This window comes from Zerene cesonia, chromosome 24, assembly GCF_012273895.1.
Source record: "Zerene cesonia ecotype Mississippi chromosome 24, Zerene_cesonia_1.1, whole genome shotgun sequence".
NCBI classification, from domain to species: Eukaryota; Metazoa; Arthropoda; class Insecta; order Lepidoptera; family Pieridae; genus Zerene; species Zerene cesonia.
Window position 1 is genome coordinate 1287994 of NC_052125.1, and position 20077 is coordinate 1308070.

General features: G+C 35.7%; 1 protein-coding gene across 2 annotated transcripts in view; it reads right to left on the bottom strand.

The window, feature by feature from the left end:
* The window catches only part of LOC119836552 (probable nuclear hormone receptor HR3), a 103457-nt gene extending 89782 nt beyond the window's left edge, over window positions 1-13675 (bottom strand). The window contains exon 1 of one of the 2 annotated variants that reach the window (XM_038361941.1): window positions 13427-13675. In XM_038361941.1, the coding sequence (XP_038217869.1) occupies window positions 13427-13445 (19 nt within the window). In that variant the 5' untranslated portion in view covers window positions 13446-13675. Of the gene's footprint in view, window positions 1-2764; window positions 3292-13426 lie in introns of those variants that run through there. The other variant, XM_038361935.1, reaches the window with a different exon arrangement.
* Between the last annotated feature and the right edge of the window lie 6402 nt (window positions 13676-20077).

Below are 20077 nucleotides of genomic sequence, written 5' to 3' on the forward strand. Positions count from 1 at the left end.
ATCAAATTTTTTCTATTCTTTCAAAATTTCTAATTTATAAAGCATTTCAATGCTATAAAACTAAAAATTAAATTTATCCTATCCTATTCCATCCTACTATCCTATCTTTCATACTATCCTACTAATATTATAAATGCGAAAGTTTGTAAGGATGTGTGTGTGTGTTTGATGCTCTTTCACACAAATCTACTGAATCGATTGCAATAAAATATGGAACATAGACAGTTGGACAACTGGAATAACATATAGGCAATATGATAATTATGAAACCGAAATTTACCATGCGAACTAACACTATTGACTATATTATCTATACACTAGTTGTTGCCTGCAGCTTCGCGCGGTCTTTCCATCCCCTATTTTATCCCCTCGGAGGTAGAATTTATCAAAATCCTTTCGTAGCGGATGCCTACGTCATAACATCTATCTGCATGCTAAATTTCAGCCCGATTCGTCCGGGGGTTTGGGCTGTGCGTTGATAGATCACTGTGTCAGTCAGTCACCTTTCAGTTATATATTTAGGTTGATCAGCTTTTTATAATAAATGCATATGATAAAATCTATCACTGCTAACCGCTGTACGGATTTGAATAAAATATGGAATGAACAGTTGAAGCGAAAGGGTCTAAGAAAAAGGAAAGATATGGGTCGCTTCAGGAGATTATAATTTACCCAAGAACAATGAGTTTTTTTGTCATATTCTGATATATTTTTAGTTTTTTTGCACTAACCCTAAAACCTCTTGCATTTCCTTTCCTACCAGGTTGCCTGGCAGAGATTTCTGTCTATCAATAAGGCCGCCTTTTGTACAAAATATCATTTTGACATTATTTTGTATAAACTTTACTTTCTGTTTTGTACAATAAAGTATTAATAAATAAATAAATGCGTTTAATTGTAAAGAGTATGTACGATCTGACTGACCGCTTCCTTGGTTCAGTGGATAACCCGTGAGCGTATAACCGAGGAGTCCTGGGTTCGATTCCCGGCGGGGACGCACAAAATTACTCAGCCACAGCAACGCGTGGCCGGGTATGCTAGTTATTTGTATAATTTTAGTGGACAATTCGTTCACGTCAATAAGTGTCAAATAAGGTATCAGAGACATTCAGTAAGCGATGAAGCTGACCCTTAGATACTTCAATTCCCTTTTTAAAATTCTTCACTTTGGGACCCCACTCGATAGGGCTTAAAGAGAAAAGGTATTGAAATTACTAACAACAGTCGGCCATTTTTGTTTTGTATTATGCTAGCTTTTGGCCGCGGCTTTGTACGCGTTAGATTCGGAGTAGCAAACGTATATATTTTTTATCACTACGTAGTATAAAACAAAGTCGCTTTCTCTGTCCCTTTATCCCTGTATGCTTAAATCTTTACAACTACGTAATGAATTTTGATGGGGTTTTTTTTATAGATAGAGTGATTCAAGAGAAAGGTTTGAATGTATAATAACATCAAACTATTTCGAATTTAACGCGTGCAAAGCCGCGTACAACAACTAGTTCTAAATTTAATGATGAATTTATAAGCTCACCAGGATTAAATGATATTAATCTCCACGCATTTACTCTGTATATTAGAGCAAGTGAGACAATTCACTTGATTCTATAATTAAAGCGTGCTGTTTTCAAGTATTATAATGTGTATCTCACCATAATACTCGGGTGCTTCCAGAAGGAAAGCACCCGGTCTTTTGGAAGGCTTACGTGGGGACACAGATCCAACACGCAGAGGCCCTTTAGAGAAGTTAATGTGATGTGGGACACCAGCCTGCCCATTACTGCACCATAGAGATACAGCCCTGGGCAGTACGCGGCTGATGTAGGACTATTGCAAAAAAAATGGGACGGTAAATTAGGCTATGGAAAGGGGTGTTCTTATTATCCTGATACAATCCAAGCGGAGCCGAAGGTCGAGCTAGAGTATAATGGAAGTTATACGCACTCACACGAATCCTAAAAACCTTACACTTCTTTTTTTTGTCTACCTATCATCAATCATAGTGATCATTTATCATCGGATTTTTTTGAAAAATGGTTTATTTTTATGTTATAAGGACATTGGTATTTATATCTTTTTTATTAGAATGGACGCTTGAAACGTTTCATGAATATTTTTTTTTTAAATGGATCAAATAATAATATCAGACAGCCAAAGCCACGGGTACTAGTTAGTTTAATATTTATGCAGAAATCACAACCCAGTTTAGTGTAGGTTATCTATAGGTTAGAGAATTTACCTTATAGGTATAGGCTTTCACATACAATGAGCATCATCGTTTCACATTCTACTATTTATAATATTAATAAGAACATGTTTATGATGTACTATCAATCCGTCCCGGATTCGTTCGTGGTACATGTATTGCCTATAGCGTAAAGGGAGCAAGGGCGAGAGAATTTTTGACATCGATCGTTCCTAATATTTGCGCGTTCAAACATGCTTCAGTTTTATTTTGCTATAAGTATATATGAAACGCTATTGTTCATTCATTGTTGACCTCAAACTCTAAAAAACTCTTTATTCACTTAATATACTTGATTTCTAAACGACGCACCACACTTTGAAGTAATTTACCATCATTTTCAATATCGTCCTAATATTTCGCCCGAAACAGTTTAAGCATCGTTAAAATCATATATCGTTAAATACGAAACTGCGATCTGTAACTAGTTTATATATCTTAAAGCTACGACCCAGATACAACGAGTAAACCGGCGGTATGTAACTAGTTATTGAAACGGGGAAGTTGGGGAGGTTTTACCTGATGCGGTAGTGCTGGCTGCAGTCGTGATGGATAGTGTGCTGGTGGATGCGCTGTCGTTGGACGTGTTCGCGGCAGCCGTCATCTCCACAATCCTGTCCACCGCGATCCTGTTCCCCGGCAGTATCCCTGAACTCTCCGCCGGCTGGCTCTCGTCCTCCGCTTCCTCTCTGCGCGGGCTCAGCGCCGTCTGGCTCAAGTCATTCGCCACGATGACGTTCACAGTCGTCAGGGACTCCATGTCGGAGTCGCCCTGCACTTGCGAGTTGTCGATGTAGACGGCCGCGGACCGCGCGCCCAGCGTCTCCATGACGCTCTCGGCCAGCGAGCGGGTGGACAGCTCGTCCATGTCGATGTCCTGCTTGATGTCTATAATGATCTGGTGCCGCTTGCCGCCGCCGCTCGGGCTCTGCACCTGGTGCACGCTCACCTGCGCGTCGCTCCCCTGCGCGACGTGCTGGATCACGTGAGTCAACCCCTCCAGATTGTTGCCCGCCATTATAATCAGCCTTATCGGAACTATAAATACACTAAACTAATGAACACTGGTATCACACGGCAGCACTCGTCTTATTTTGGTCACCTACTGCACTGCGCGCAGTTGCATCGGAAGTAGGTCAGGGGTCGACATCCTCCTAATATTTTTTAGACATAGATTTGTGCGTGGCTTAACATCTCCGTTGGCAGTGTTAGTTTCGACAGGCACTGGGTGTCACATGGGTAGGCGGTCGGGTCGCTACTGTTTTGTTTTCCTACAACTTGGCCATATTGACACAGTGTCCTATATTTAGGCTAGGTCCGCGGACGCGGCCGTCGCTCGCTCGTAGCCACTGTGAGGCCTACGAGCCGTAGCGCTACGCCGCGCAGCCTGCTACGCGCGTAGCTCACTTCCGCGTATTGATCTCACGATATCTGTGCGGGGTGGGATTTCGTGCTTGTTTTTTTCATGGCTTCTAATAAAAGTGGTATATCTTATTTTATGGTATTGTATTACCTCATTACTTTAATATGAATGTTAATTCGTTAAGTAAAGTACAGTCACCTCATGTTCACATACAGTATTTTCATTCTAAGTGTTATTGTTTTCACGAAAGTTTTACGCTTCTGCCTACATAATATGTTCTTATCTGGGTGAAAGTCCATGTTATCCTGGTACTGTTCTCATATTTAGATCAACAAACATTACCTTATATCGTTGTTAAAAATTAAACACTACGCACACATGCGTACACTAAACCACAATTAATACAAACCTGTGTAAGCCAGGTTCACATAATATACCTTTTCCACAATATCCCGGGATATATCCTCGCGAACTCCCCCCTACTGCGGCCGTCGTTTTTCGCGGACACGTGCATACGCATGCGCTCCCTCGCCACCCTATCTATCTCGCTCTCACGCCATTAGCCGTCTCTTTTCAACGGCTTCGATCGTTCAGCAGTGACGAAAAAGCATATAATCAAATTTATGTAGGGTCCTAGCGTATTATCTAAGTACGGTGCGCAGAAAATGTGGCCTTGGTCTACTTTTGAAATTAATATTATATATATGTGTAAATGTAAATCTAGTTAAATTTGTTAAAACAAATAGTTCAGACATAGGGTATGTATCTAGGGTATGTAGCTATAACATTTTTCGTTGAATACGTTATGTGTATGATACTAGACCTCGATTGAAAAAGTATGTTCTTTGTTTACTTATATTAAGCTTATTTCAAACTACAATTATATCAAGTGGCAATTTAATTCAATAAAACATGTGTTTATTTTTTGTATAATAAAAAAATACTTTCATTAGAAAACGAGGTGGAATAGAAACTACCTTCAACTCAGTCAAAATAGCAACAAAAATTATTAATACACTTAATAACAAACAGACAGTTAAATGAATATATAGGTTATACGTTACAATATCAACTTGTTCTGCTGACCGTACATCATTACGCAACTATGATCTAACGTCCCGAAAGCAAAACAAGGAAACCTGAGGTAAACAATGTTGTATTCGCATTTGATTTTTAATGTGCTTCAAATTGTTTCCATTTTCAAAAACTCAATTCAAACAAATTACGCATTCGATTTATCATAAAAATAAAAAAAGAACACACCGGAATATACTTTCTAATTTCAAATTTCAAATTGGATTCCGATATCCTGATTTTGTTTTTATTTTCGACAGCCCTAAATTCCAATTATCATTACATAACAAGAAAACAGTTAAAATATCGATTAATCTATCGTCTTGTACGTTTGTTTCGATACAAGTCTGTAAAATATTAATGTATTTATATAATAAAATCGATGCATAAACGTTCGTCACAGATAATGACGTCACCGTGATTCCAATATGGCCGACTTATAAGAGAATGGCGAAAAGCGCAAGTATCATTAAATTCATCGAATTTTTATTGTTATTACATGTTAATATTATGGAGAAGTGAATTAGAAATAATAAAATACGTGTATTTAAGTATGATAATAAAGATTTGACACCCAAAATAGATTTTTCCAGTACAATTATTCTAAAAATACACAAATTTTTACTTGTTTGCGAAATATTATTCTTAATTACGCTTAAGAAATTTTTATTGACATCTATACTAATAATTAAAGCTGATGAGTTTGTTTGTTAGAATGCGCTCATCTCTTGTGCTACTGACCGATTTCAAAAATTCTTTCACCGTAGGCCTCTTTGTAGAGGTACATGGTACCTGAGTGCTATAGACTATATACGTACCACAGGCGAACCGGGGGCGGACCGCTAGTCCTACTATCCTACTTCCTACTAATATTATAAATGCAAAAGTTTGTAAGGATGTGTGTGTTTGTTACTATTTCACGCAAAAACTACTGAACCGATTGCAATGAAATTTGATACCTAGACACCTTGACAACTGGAATAACATATAGGCAACTTTGTATCCCGATATTCCTACGGGATACGGACTAACGCGGGCGAAACCGCGGGGCGCAGCTAGTAAAATATACGATGAATAAATTTTAATTGAAAAATCAGTCCTTAATCGAATAAACTGAGTACATTAAGCTATTTATCAGTAGAACTACTGCTTCGAATTATAAAACTAATTTTATTATTGGACAGATTGGTTAAAAATTATTATCTGTCGTAATGAAACAATATTTATTGTTGTAAATTATTTAATATACAATTTTTTGTATTTTGTCTTATATGTATATATTAAATATATTTAAGCTATACATGCTTTGTTTACACCTCCAAAATTACACTCTCTCAGCATTTTCCTACATCACAGGTTGTCTGGTAGAGATCACTTGTTAGTGATAAGACCGCCTTTTGTACAATAATCCTATTGTTGCTGTGATTCTTTTGTATTGTTTTTCTTAGTGTACAATAAAGAGTTAATTATTATTATTTATGATGTAGGATGTACTAATGAAAATTGTTTACAAAACATTGCAAGCAGACGAAGTTGCACGGGTTAACTAGTATCCTACTATATACCGCGAAAGTTTGTAAGTATGGATGTTCGTTACTTTTACGTGAAAAGATCTTATGGTATTAGAATAAAATTTGGTGCTGAGATAGTCTGGACATATGCTAATATTTCCCCGGGTACCAAGCGTATACACTACACTTATACAGGTATGGAAGACCCGTGACCACGCTCGCTGTAAGGTGTTCGAAACGTCGGGTTAATAATATAATGAATCAATCGCGTTTAAAATCCGTTAAAAAGGTTTTAATTTCTAAATGTATAATACTCCCGTAAAATCAAACACAAGAAAATACTAGGTATGGAAGAAATATTTCGTTTGATTCTTTGTACAAATTGAGGAATTTCAGCTGTAATTGACACGAACCAATGAAAAAGAGGGGCCGGTTTGCGAGGGGAGATTGGAATCGGCCTTTTTCGTAGACTGTGAACCAGAGCTTGTGGGGTTGGCAATAATATTTTTAACTAGCTGCGCCCCGCGGTTTCACCCGCGTAAGTCCGTATCCCATAGGAATATTAGGATAAAAAGTTGCCTATATGTTATTCCAGTTGTCAAGCTATCTACGTACCAAATTTCATTGCAATCGGTTCAGTAGTTTTTGCGTGAAAGAGAAACAAACACACACACATCCTTACAAACTTTCGCATTTACAATATTAGTAGGATTATAAAAACTTGTTATGTACTGACTATTTATACATAGATATTACTCGAATCACATATAACAAATTCTGGTATAAAATACCACATCCATTCTTCTATTTTCGTCATCAATCCTTTTCCTCTCATCATCATCAGCCCATATATGTTCCCACTGCTGGGACACAGGCCTCCTATGAGGGTTCAGGCCATAATCCACCACGCTTGCCAAGTGCAGGTTGGCAGATGACACATGTCGTCGAACTTTTTAATTCTTGGACATGCCGGTTTCCTCACGATGTTTTCCTTCACCGTTAAGCAGTGGTTATGTTATCCACATGTGCAGATTAATTGAAAAATTCAATTTATTTCCTGCACGCTCGCCCGATCTCGAACCCCGACTTATCGATTTTCTAGTCCGAGGTTTTCACCACTGAGCCACCACTGCTTCATTTCAATCCTTTTCCTTTAAGCATTTGCAGTGGCCCTCTGTATATGTTCATGGGCGGTGGTGATCGCTTACCATCAGGCGAACCACCAGCTCCGTTGCCCGCTATGACATAAAAGAAAACTCGGCCATAGCAAAAGACAATATAAATTCAAGTAATACATATAATATTCAATTGGATTGCATTTAGTGCAGAATCACCCGCGAAACACTTTCAGTCTATAGCACTTAAAAAAATCACTAGCTGTGACCCGCGGTTGAAACCGCGTAAGTCCGTATCCCGTAGGAATATCGGTATAAAAAGTGCCTATGTGTTATTTCAGTTGTCCAGCTATCTACGAAGCAAAATAGTATTATTATTCACCAATAGATGTCAGGAAAAAAAACACGAATAAAACACGAATATGACATTTTCTAAAAAATACTATATATATATATTTACATACAAGAATTGATCGTTTAAAGATATATGATATATATATTTTTTTTAATTCATGATAGGGAAGCGCTTGACCATGATCTCGCCTGCTGGTAAGCGTAGATGTAGTCTAAGATGGAGCGCGCTTCCCTAGAAGCTACCTGTTCACTCTTCTCTTGAAGACCTCCAGATTGTACTCGTCGGGGAACACAGACTCAGGAAGCATGTTACAATCCCTTATTTAATATATATCCAGCATGAAATAATTTTTAAAACAATCCCAGTAGTGCTTAAGATCTGCGCATTCAAACAAAACCTTCATCTTTATTAGTATAAACTTTTATAAATTAATTACTTTTTAACGGATTTTAAACGCGATTCATTCGTCGATAAATGTATAATACTCGCGTAAAGTCCAACGCAAGAAAATACTATTATAAACTTGCTGTTCGCCCCGTCTACTCCCGTGGTATAAAGCCTGTGTCAGCCAGTGGGGTTACAGCTTTCTAATGGCGAATGAATTTTTGAAATCAGTCCAGTTTTTGAGAGAAAAAGATACAAATATACAAAACTTTCCCCTTTATAATTTGTGTGTAGATAATGCATGTACTGAAACGGTCGCTATTCTGAAATATAAAACAGACGCACTAATTACGACTAAAAGAAATGATAAAGACAGTATGCGCTAACGCGTATGGTTTCCATTTTTCCCGCTAGGGGCACGCTACACTAGGTCATCAGAGCGACAGGCATTTATACCTAGGTACTTAGAACGCCTAGACGACCTACGTATGTGAACAGAGTACGCTATGCGGCTAGCTGCAAGGTCAAGCCTAGTGTTTAGCATTTTGCTTTGCGACTTTTTATATACAGTTATAAATCGTGCTTGGCTATTTAGGTAAAATTTAACAAAATGAAGTATTATTCGTATGATTTGTCAAAACGCTATCAGTATGTATATGTTTATGATTACTTGCTAGATTGTTGTATAATAACTTCGTTATTTATAAACCCAATACATGATATTTAATTGCCTTAATAAATGAACATTTGAACGAAAATAAAAATTCCATTCGTCCCAGTAGTTCTTGACCTTTGATTTTAAGAGCGTTTAAGCAAACAAACAAACTCTTCAGATTTCGATTATTATTAGTAATTATAAGCAATTATTTTAAATTAGGAAAATATGGCAAAATTTAATACAAATGTTTTAACAAATATAACTTAATGGTAACTTTTAAATATAAAAAGATAGTTGATTTTTATATTTAAGTTTGTTTTATTTTTATTTTGCTACTAGCTGCGCCCCGCGGTTTCAACCGCGTAAGTCCATATCCCGTAGGAATATCGGGATAAAAAGTTGCCTATATGTTATTGCAGTTGTCCAACTGTCTACGTACCAAATTTCATTGTAATTGGTTCAGTAGTTTTTGCGTGAAAGAGCAACAAACACACACACATCCTTATAAACTTTCGCATTTATAATATTAGTAGGATAGGATAGGATTAGTGTTTCCCTATCTACTAATATTATCAACAGGTATATTATTATAAGAGCTTACATTGTTATCTAGTAAGTACCGTAAGTACAATTTTATAGAATTATCAAAGTTCAATTGAACGTGTTGGTCTGACGTTTTTTTTATTTTATTAGAATTCTTTCCGTGCTACGCTTAAAACGCGAAGCACGCGCCTGAGAAAACGTGACAACACCATCTATTATCCAATAGCGGTACTAAATCGCGAATTTAAAAGTAAAACTGTCTACGGTCACGTGCGCCCACTAACGGGAGATGGCCGAATTGCGTTCGTTGAACTCTGATGCGTTTCATTGCGCAACAAATGTCATCCGCCATTACGGTACATTGACGTAGAATGTGGCGCGAATTTTAAAACAGTTTTTTTTTTTGTGCGTGGCGAGGTTTGATATAGGTCAAGTTTTTATGAATGTCTAGTAAGGATGAACTAGACATGCTTATATAAAGTATTCATTGATGAGTTAAATTTTATATGATAAAATTATGACCTTCAGATATATTGTATTTATTGTATCTATGAGATCTATCATATCGACGCTGAAACAGTTTATTTTAGATAATTTTTATCTTCTTCATCACAAAAATATATATATTTTTTATATCTCATACTCATCTTATAATGCAATGTGCTTGGGATGCTTATAATAACTGATTTATTAATGGTCCCTTGAGTCTTATGTAAAATATGTAATTTTATTCGTAATTATGATATTCTCTGATTATTTATCCTGATCTTTTATCCTTAAAGATGGCCATTCATCGTCAAACGCCTCAAGATCCCGTAAACGTAACATAACAAATTCTTGTGTCAATCATTTAAATTTTACATTCCCACGCTAAATATAAATTAAACATGGCAACCCATTATTGTATAAATAACGGCAAAGAGTGTAGTTAAAAAAATCTTGTCTTTGAACCGGTCGGGAGCAATGAACTTTTTCGACTCTTACAACTTTTACTATATTATATTATTGTAAGATTGGATTGGGAAATAAATAAAATTCTATTTTTGAATATTTTCATATGAACATCATATCCCGATCTATTTTTAAATTTATGATGCTCGCGTTTGAAACAACAGAGAAATGTTATTTGTGAAAATGTAAATCATTAAAAAAAATTTGTTAATTCTTATTGGATAGACTTTTTTTAAGTGGGGAAATCTTGCACAGATACCCACGGCTTTTATGTTTGTATGTAAAATTAACATAGTTAATATTTTGTTGTCAAGTCAATATAACAGGATAGAAAAAATATAAAAAATTGTCTTATACGTATTCTTTCAAAAGCTATATTTGCTTAAAACGCATACGATTTTATGAACATTATGTTCTAATGAAATTTTATGTTCTTTTATTGATCCTATTATTCCATAAAATTTATTACTTATCTATATTAAAAAAGTAATCTTTAAGGGAAGTTATCTTACAATTAGTAGTAATGAAAAAAAATATAGATAAATTCTGCGTGTTTATCAGGCAATCAGTAAATCTTTAAGTCTGCGAAGCATTAAAAAAGGCAAATAGTCGAACTATAATATTTATTCACGCTATCCGACAATGCCATGATACAGAGCAGTCTAATTAAGGTACAGGTGTAAACAAAAGTCTAGACTTTATCAAGAAATTTGGGAACAGTCAATGAACTTTTCAATTGTTTTTATTGCACCGTTAGATTTATTTAAATGCTTCGTTTCTGTATGTGTTATACGTGTATTATTTGCATATATGACTAACGTCCTTGCGGATGTACTATGTCCTTCACCTATATTAACATACAATTTTATTATGAAATTGGTTTAAAAAGATAGAACGAATTCGTCTAATTTTATTTGTATTGTCGTTACATCAAAAGTGATTCCAAATTAAAAAAAAAATCTTCTTTGTTTACTTCATGCACTACCATCAATTCGGTCAATTTTAAATTTCGAATTCTCTAAATGTTCGCCAGCCGGCAAAAGTTCATTGACAGATGGCACAGACTAAAATCAAAGCGGATTGAGAGCGAGGGCAAAGGCTCATACAGCCACAGCATAATGTGTACACCTGTCATATAAGTTTTTACGAGGTGTCTCACGGTGGATCGCGACCAAATAACGGGTCGCGCACAGTTACACTGTATGTGGGTGAGCCTAACTGCGTACACCGTTAGCTACGTCACGTCACTCGATAGTGATGTGCTGGGAATATCGATGTTATGCAATTATCGTAACAAGGTGACAGTTATTGAAATTTATTGCTGGGGAGTAAAGATGGATTGCGCGAGTTATTTGACGTGACCTATCGTTGTTTGTTAAATGGCTTTTATAACATTTAGTAAGTACTTTCGCAAGATCTTCAAAAAAGGTCTACATAAATATGTTTTGTTTGGTGTCTAAGAAAAGCAATAAAAACGAAAACATCGATTCAAAAAACATTAACGCTACGAACGTGATGTAAAATTAATAAACTCCTAAAAATCTCAAATTAATTTTCATATACATCTATAAATTTAAATCTTTTACTTCACATTACACGAGTAAACAATGGGAATTATAATAAACTGAACCGTTATACTTTCTCATTACAGCACGTCGACAGAATACTAAGCAAGTTTATCGACATCGGACATCACTACAGAGTACCGTAAGCCTACGTCACGAAGAAAGGGATTGTAGGTACTGTACAGGGCGCAAAACTATCGCTTTTTCGCTGATATCGGTACTGTTATCATGCTCACTGCATCCTGGAGCGAACGGTAAAAAGAAAAACTTGAATTGTCAAACGCAGTACTGTGTGGACGCGGGCGTTTGGTTAACTACCATAAACAAAGCGTTTTATTGCGACTGGCAACACAAACTGCATTTTAGATTTGCTGTTGTTCTTAATTTGAATTTATGAATTATTAGTACTGCCCTTTGTTTGTTTAATTTCACGTGTGTTTCTATGCTGTGTCATATATGATTAATGACAAATGGATCTGCATTTTCAATAAAGCTTTTAAGCTTTTAAAGCAGTAGAAAATGTTCAACAGTTAGCTTTCCTCTCTCTTTTACATCACATTTACTTACGCAAATGAAATAAAATCAATCAATAATGATTTTAAATAGCTTGTACATTTATTTCTTTATGAAATTTATAATTAATAAATTGTGTTCATTCACAAGCAATTAGCAAACGTTATTCCTTATTATTTCATAAAGAGGAAAACACAGATTGGCTATTAATTCGAAAATACGATCAAATATCCATGACGAATTGCATAATTTGTAAGAATATATTCAGGATTTATTGCAAAACTCAAATAACACTTCAATACCAGATATTATGTATTTTAAGTGTCAATGAACTTAGCGGCCATAGCTGTTACAAAACTATAAAGACTTTTCGAATTGTAATTAAAAAAAACAGTTTACATCTGCGCATATAATAAATTTTTTTCGCCATTCTACGCTCCAATCTGCATCTAATTTAATGAAAGTACCGTAAATTTTGTAGTTTTACTACAAATAAATATTTAAAATAATATTTAAAGAACTGAGAAAAAAAATTAACGTTCGAATTTTTATATAATTAATGTGCAACATAGAAAGTCATTTCATCAAATAGTACCATATTTATATCTTTCTTAATTGTTTATTTACACAAATTTCACATAAATAGTTTTTATTTGTCAGAAAGATTATTTTATTGTTTGTAGCAATTTATTTAATTACGTAATAAATCGACCCACAAAATTATTTCATAGTACAAGTAAAAGCTAAATTGTTAAATTAATGTAGAAAGTTCATTCGGAATATTTATGATAAATATAATTAAATGAATACATAAACTCCTTAAAGGTGAAAAAAATCATTGCGTATATAATGCGCATGTGTTACCATATCTCGCACTCGAAATTTAGCGCCAAGATATAAATATGAAAAGAAGTGACGGAGAATTTGGAATTACAATTGCCGGCTGACATGAAATTCAGATTTCATGTCGGACAAGACAATTTCTTAGTTTCCGTAAACATTAAAGTACATTAACCTCTATACGAAAATATTGTTCCAGTCTCAGTAATAATTATTAAACTCAATTGCACTCCCAATAATTTAAACCCTTTTTAAATATATGCGCCGAAAAACAACTTTCTAAATATTAAAACAATGTATTTAACTTACCTCGTATTGTGCTCGGCATTTTGCCAAAAATCCTCAACAGATTGTCCACGGAAAAAGGTAGAGAGAAAAACAAAAATCCTTATATCACAAATCACTGGTGCTACTATCCGAACTCGGCCATGTCCGAAAAAAGATAATCATAGATAATAAATACACAACACTGCACTTTTCGCGCCACGCAGCTGTCAATGTCAGTCGGGAAGGCACTAGCACACGTCTAAGTGACGTGCGGTGGAGTTTGATTGTGCTTTTTTCTTTCCAGTGCGCGGGCAACGAGCGAGTTAACTGTAATTTTTTTCGTGATTGCAAAGCGCTAACGGTGAGGCCGGTTCTTGGATCTTCATCTAGAATTGACTGGGATACAATCAATTTGTACGATTCACACCTTGGTTGTGTAGCAGCAAATATAAGACGCATATTATTGAATGATAGTGTTACAATGTTCATTTGTTGGGGATAGTGCATAAATAGTAAATACATACATTGAATTTGTACTTTAACATGTTCAATAAAGGTGTTTTTTCGAATGCTTTTTTTACCACTACATTTAAATAATATAAATGTTGAAAATATTCAAAATGTTATAACTGCAGTAAACTGACGGACGATACTTTTATCATTATATATATTATTAGTTATGCTTTTCACGCGGCTTCCCTCGCGTAGTCAATGGAAAAAAATAAAGATCGAGGTTTGGCTCGCGTATATCCTTTGTTCCTATGAGATTTCCGCACAAAATTATCCTATATACTTTCTCGGGTCTCAAACTATCTTCTTACCAAATTTCATCCAAGTTTGTTTAGTAGACTTTCGTGACCATTTTTATATGAGGGAGTCGAGTACGCTTCGGCACGAATTGGGCCAGCTCGCACCGGGGAAGTACCACACCCCCACAGAAAACCGGCGCGAAATAATAGCATGCTATTGTGTTTCGTACGGTGAGTGGGGGAGCCGGAGGCCTATATCCTTTTCCTTACCCTTCCCAGTCCTTTCCTTTATCCCTCTCGTCAATCCTTTCTTCATCCTTTCTCTATATTTAAAGTCAGCAATATATTTGTAGAGGCGTTAGGTCTGCAATGGACCTTACGCCTCTTCAAATGTTCATGGGCGGTGGTAGCGCTTACCATCAGGCGACCCACCAGCTCTATTGCCGACTATGACATAAAAAAAAATTGGGAAGATGATTAAGAATATTAAATCATATTTTATTGATTTAATGTTGTTATTTACAATTTACATATGTGACATTGTTAGAAGGTTTATACTTGATTTTTTTCAACCTTTTTATTATATTTAGAAATCAAAAACTTTTTAACGGATTTTGAACGCGATTTATTCATTATATTATTAACCCGACGTTTCGAACACTTTACAGCGAGCGTGGTCACGGGGAGACAGATGTAATATGTCTTGAAGGTCATACAAAAAAAAGTTTTTAATTTCTAAATGTATAATGCTCCCGTAAAATCAAACACAAGAAAATACTCTTTATTGAGTATATTATATATTTAAGTATCTGCTTGTGGTTAAATTAATAAACCAACATGCACAAAAATTACTTATTAGTATTACCACTCCATTGCTTTGTTCCTGTCGTCCTTCCTTTTCATATCCCTAACCCTTTAAAAGCAGGCAACATATTTGTGGAGTTCCCTGCGAATGCTCATGGGCGATGGTGGTCGCTTACCATCAGGCGAAGCACCAGCTCAGTTGTGCGCTGTTACATAGAAAAAGTTGTCGGGTTACCAAGTGTGAAGTCGCAGGCAAATACTAGTGTATAATATATTTGAGAGAGGGTGTGCATGCAGTAGGACCATATATGGGCTTATGATGAGGATTTGAGCAACTTTAATGAGGCTTTTATTTCTTTATGTTATTGTTGGCAATGGAGCTGGTGGTTGGTTAAGAATGTATCTTAGAGGCACTATCTCTGCGAATGCTCTTAAGGGGACAGGGACCAGGAAAGGTTTGACAACTGGAAAGAAGGAATGGTCTGGGAAGTATGAAAATAAGGAATCGGGCCTCTGGCGGTAAATACGGAATTTTGGACGTATGTATGTATGTTTGTTACTCTTTCACGCGTAAACACTGAACGGATTTTGATGATGATTATTTATATAGTAGAATAGGAATAACGTAACAATAGCATACAACATGAGCTATCATCTTTATATATCATATCAGCATATGAGTTTGATTTGCACGCGGGTTCGTCCGGGGATAAATCCACAAGGCACACCTAATTGTTGGATAATTTATTTGTTATAATATTCACTACCAATAAAAGTTTTCAATATAAACCTCTTTCTTAATTAATTATTTTTTATCTGCACTATCGAACAGCGTACCGCGGATAATCTGTGCGCACGTGAATGTAAAAATTAAAAAAAAAAACACCACTCGCATCGTGTTCCCGCGTAAACAAACCCGCCACGCGGTCGATGAACCCAACGGTACCGACTTGACCGACCCACTGAGGCGGAGGCTGGTTGTGACGTCACATTGACTTGAAGATTGTAGCTTTATATCCCGCCGATAGTTCCTGATTGCAATTGTGTTGGTTTTTTCGTGAAGAAATCCTATCCTACTAATATTATAAATGCGAAAGTTTGTAATGATGTGTGTGTGTGTTTGTTGCTCTTTCACGCGAAAACTACTGAACCGGTTGCAATGAAATTTGGTACGTAGACAGCTGGACAAGTGGAATAACATATAGGCAACTTTTTATCCCGATATTCCTACGGAATACGGACTCACGCGGGCGAAACCGCGGGGCGCAGCTAGTAATTAATAAAAAGATGAAAAATTTATTGCATTGATCTATCACACAAAATCTACTCAACCGATTTTGGTAAAATCAGATATGCTTGCAATTAATGTCCTGCACAAACCTATTACATATAGAGTGACACAATCTTCATATTTTTCTGTATCTGTCCTATTAATTACCACACTCAAAAACGGCTGAACGGATTTTAATGATTATTGATCTCTTAGATTGTATTGTGGGAGTCGAGCACGCTTCGGCACGAATTTGGCCAGGTCGAAACGGAAAAGTACAACACCCATACAGAAAACCGGCGTGAAATAACAGCTTGCTATTGTGTATCGAGAGCCGAAGGCCCATATCATTTTCTTTACGCTTCCCAATCCTTTTCTTTATTCCTCTCATTAATCCTTTCCTAATCCCTTCCCAATTTAAAGTCGTCAAACCGTTTGCGAAAGGTCTGCAATTGACCTTACGCCTCTCCAAATGTTCATGTGTGTTCACCATCAGGTGACCCACCAGCTCCATTGCCGACTACGACATAAAAAAAAAAACTGTTTGTGGATTAGCACAATAATTGTAAAAAATCTGAAAAGCTTGCAAAAACCTCCGGGCAAGACTATTTAAATAAATAATAATTACTGCAACAAAATAATGTCTTCTGCGCGTATGGTTGTCTGTTTGCGATAAACTCAGAAACTATTACAATTATTAAAATTATTAATAACTCTGTTTTCACTAATGAACGGATTTTTTGTCGAATAAGGGTTTGGTATACATTTAGCGACATAGCGTGTAAGGTTTTGCTCAAAGGTCATCCGGGTGAAGCCACGCGTGTAAGCTAGTGTTATAAAATACAATATTTGTATATATTTTATTAATATTAAGTAACGAAACCACATAATGTTACTACTTACTACAAATACTAACTGACTATTTTGCAAAAGCTAATGTGGTTTTTTAGCATCGACTTTATACTATTTAATTGATTTATAGTAGAACTAGCTTTCCGCCCGCGGCTTCGCTCGCGTGAAATTCGGTTATATCGCTTTCATCTCCCTATTTCAACTCCTTCTACCCTTTTTTCGCGATAAAAATCATCCTATGTCCTTTCCCAAGTTCAGTTCTACCTTCATACCAAATTACATCAAAATTGGTTCAGTGGTTTAGGCGTGAAAGCGTAAGACAGACAGACAGACAGAGTTACTTTCGCATTTATAACATTAGTAGGGATATTTCTGTCCTTTCTTTATAACTATAACTCCTTCATTCGGATCGTCAATCCCATCCTTATCCTATTAAAAGCGGGCAGTGCATTTGCAACGACCCCACCTCTGCGAATGTTCATGGGCGATGATCGCTTACCATCAGGCGAACCAGCTCTTCTTCTCAGCGTTTGTCTGTCCACTGCTGGACGTAGGCCTCTCCTATGGCACGCTTGGCCCGATCAAAACTTTCTTGCTGCCAGTTTTTGCATGTCATGACTCCACCGAGTCACAGGGCGCCCTACGCTACGTTTGCCGAGCCGTGGCAGGCGAACCAGCTAAGTCGCCCACTATACATAAACGAAACGAGTATACATAAGATAAAAGAGTAGATATACATACACGTATTGCGAGAGTAATAGTTTAATGTACTTTATTGCTTTAGGCTTTTCGTCCTTCTTAAATTGTTTCGTCTATATTAAAACTTTGCACCCTGAAAATTACACACACAAAAAAATTGTAGTCACATTATTTCAATTACTACTGAAAATCGCGCTAAAATTGTATGACAATTTCTCAAATTAACGAGAAATCTCTATATATATAAAATTCGCGTGTCACAATGTTAGTAACCATACTCCCCTGAAACGACTGGGTTGATTCTCATGTCATGTGCATATTGAGAATGTATTTTTTTTAAATAATAGATATTTTAAGATAGCAGTAACATATGCAAACGTTAAAAAAGACGCTATAACATAAGCTCTCCGCCTGACGAGGGTTCTTTTAATCAATAAGATTATATAGCAACTAGCTGCGCCCCGCGGTTTCACCCGCGTAAGTCCATATCCCGTAGGAATATCGGGATAAAAAGTTGCCTATATGTTATTCCAGTTGTTCAGCTGTCTACGTACCAAATTTCATTGCAATCGGTTCAGTAGTTTTTGCGTGAAAGAGCAACAAACACACACACATCCTTACAAACTTTCGCATTTATAATATAAGTAGGATTGTGTTAATTGACGTGAATAAGGATGGAGATATACATAATATAACAATATTATTACGTATCAGCACAAATAACACAATACTATACCAGTAGGATCAGTGAAAAATTCTGTATTATCCGTTCCCTTAATGTTTTAGCACGCATTTCGGTCGATAACTCTTTATTGATTAAAAACACGAAGCAAGTTGTCTATCGACACCGGGCTGGCTCGTTGCAGATATGTTATTTAATAGTTAAGTAACATAACTTTTAATACGGGCTGTCTTTCCTTATTTGATTGTTATGAAACCAACTATAAAGTGTTCAGGAATTGATAGAGATGTCATTTATTTTAAAAAGCGAACGTTGATTCGCGATGTATTTTTTAAAAGCTGTTGTGAGTCATGAAATAACGAAGCAATAATAAGAAGTTACGGCCTGATAATGTATACAATTTTAAGAAAGTTTCGGAAATAAAGTATTTAGTCTAAATCTATAGTAGTCATCCTTTTACATATCGGATATACTTGGAATCGGTAAGAAATTATTAAAATAGGTCTAGTGTGTTAATAAACGTAAAAATACTTACATCACATATTTTAATTAATTCTGACTATTTACGCCGTCTAGTGTTGAGTAGTCTCTTTATAAACTGATTTAAGCGCCATCTTACGGCAGAAAATAACTCTATCTATTCATGCTGTGAACTCAGAAATTACAAACACTACAGTTTACACCAATAATAAACTAGATGGCGTTACGCGTTATTAAAACTAATAGTTTTGTTCAATTGTACTTCGTATGATAATAATTGATTTCTTCACATTGCGAATTTTCAAGATTTTCAAGTCCAAGCAATTACTGTACCCGTCAATTATTCTAATATGGACCTGATTGTCAGGTATACATGCTTAGTAGCATGTTATTTAAATCATTCGCATTTAATCGTGCTATTTTGTAAGCATGCTAAGGAGAATTGTGAACGATCAACTTTTTACAAGAAGTTTTCATTTATTATTGGTATACATTCCCAGTATTATGAATGCTCGATATATAAGAATCAATCATAATAACAAGTGAATATGAAACGAATTTATTTTCCTTCACGAGATTTGTATATACATAACTACGGATAAATAATTTGTAGTTGCTTATAAACTGTTTAATTGCATATGTTTAACTTAAAACTAGCGGTTCGCCCCGGCTTCGCCCATGGTACATATATAGCTTTCCTATATATGTACCATAGGCGTAGTAATAAATGGGCTATCTAATACTGAGAGAATTTTTCAAATCGGACTAGTAGTTCTTGATAAAAGAATCTCTAAACGTAACTGTAATTTTTAATTTTATTTCAAATGCTTTAATAAAAACTATTTGAAATTTTTGAAATGCTTCATAAATGAGATTTTTTAAAGAAAACAAATAATCACGATTCCAAAAAAAAAAAAAATATAACTCTATGATATTAACACGTAACAAATCCTATCCTACTAATATTATAAATGCGAAAGTTTATAAGGATGTGTGTGTTTGTTGCTCTTTCACGCAAAATCTACTGAACCGATTGCGATGAAATTTGGTACGTAGATAGCTGGACAACTGGAATAACATATAGACAACTTTTTATTCCGATATTCCTACGGCATACGGACTTACGCGGGTGAAACCGCGAAACGCGGCTAGTTTAT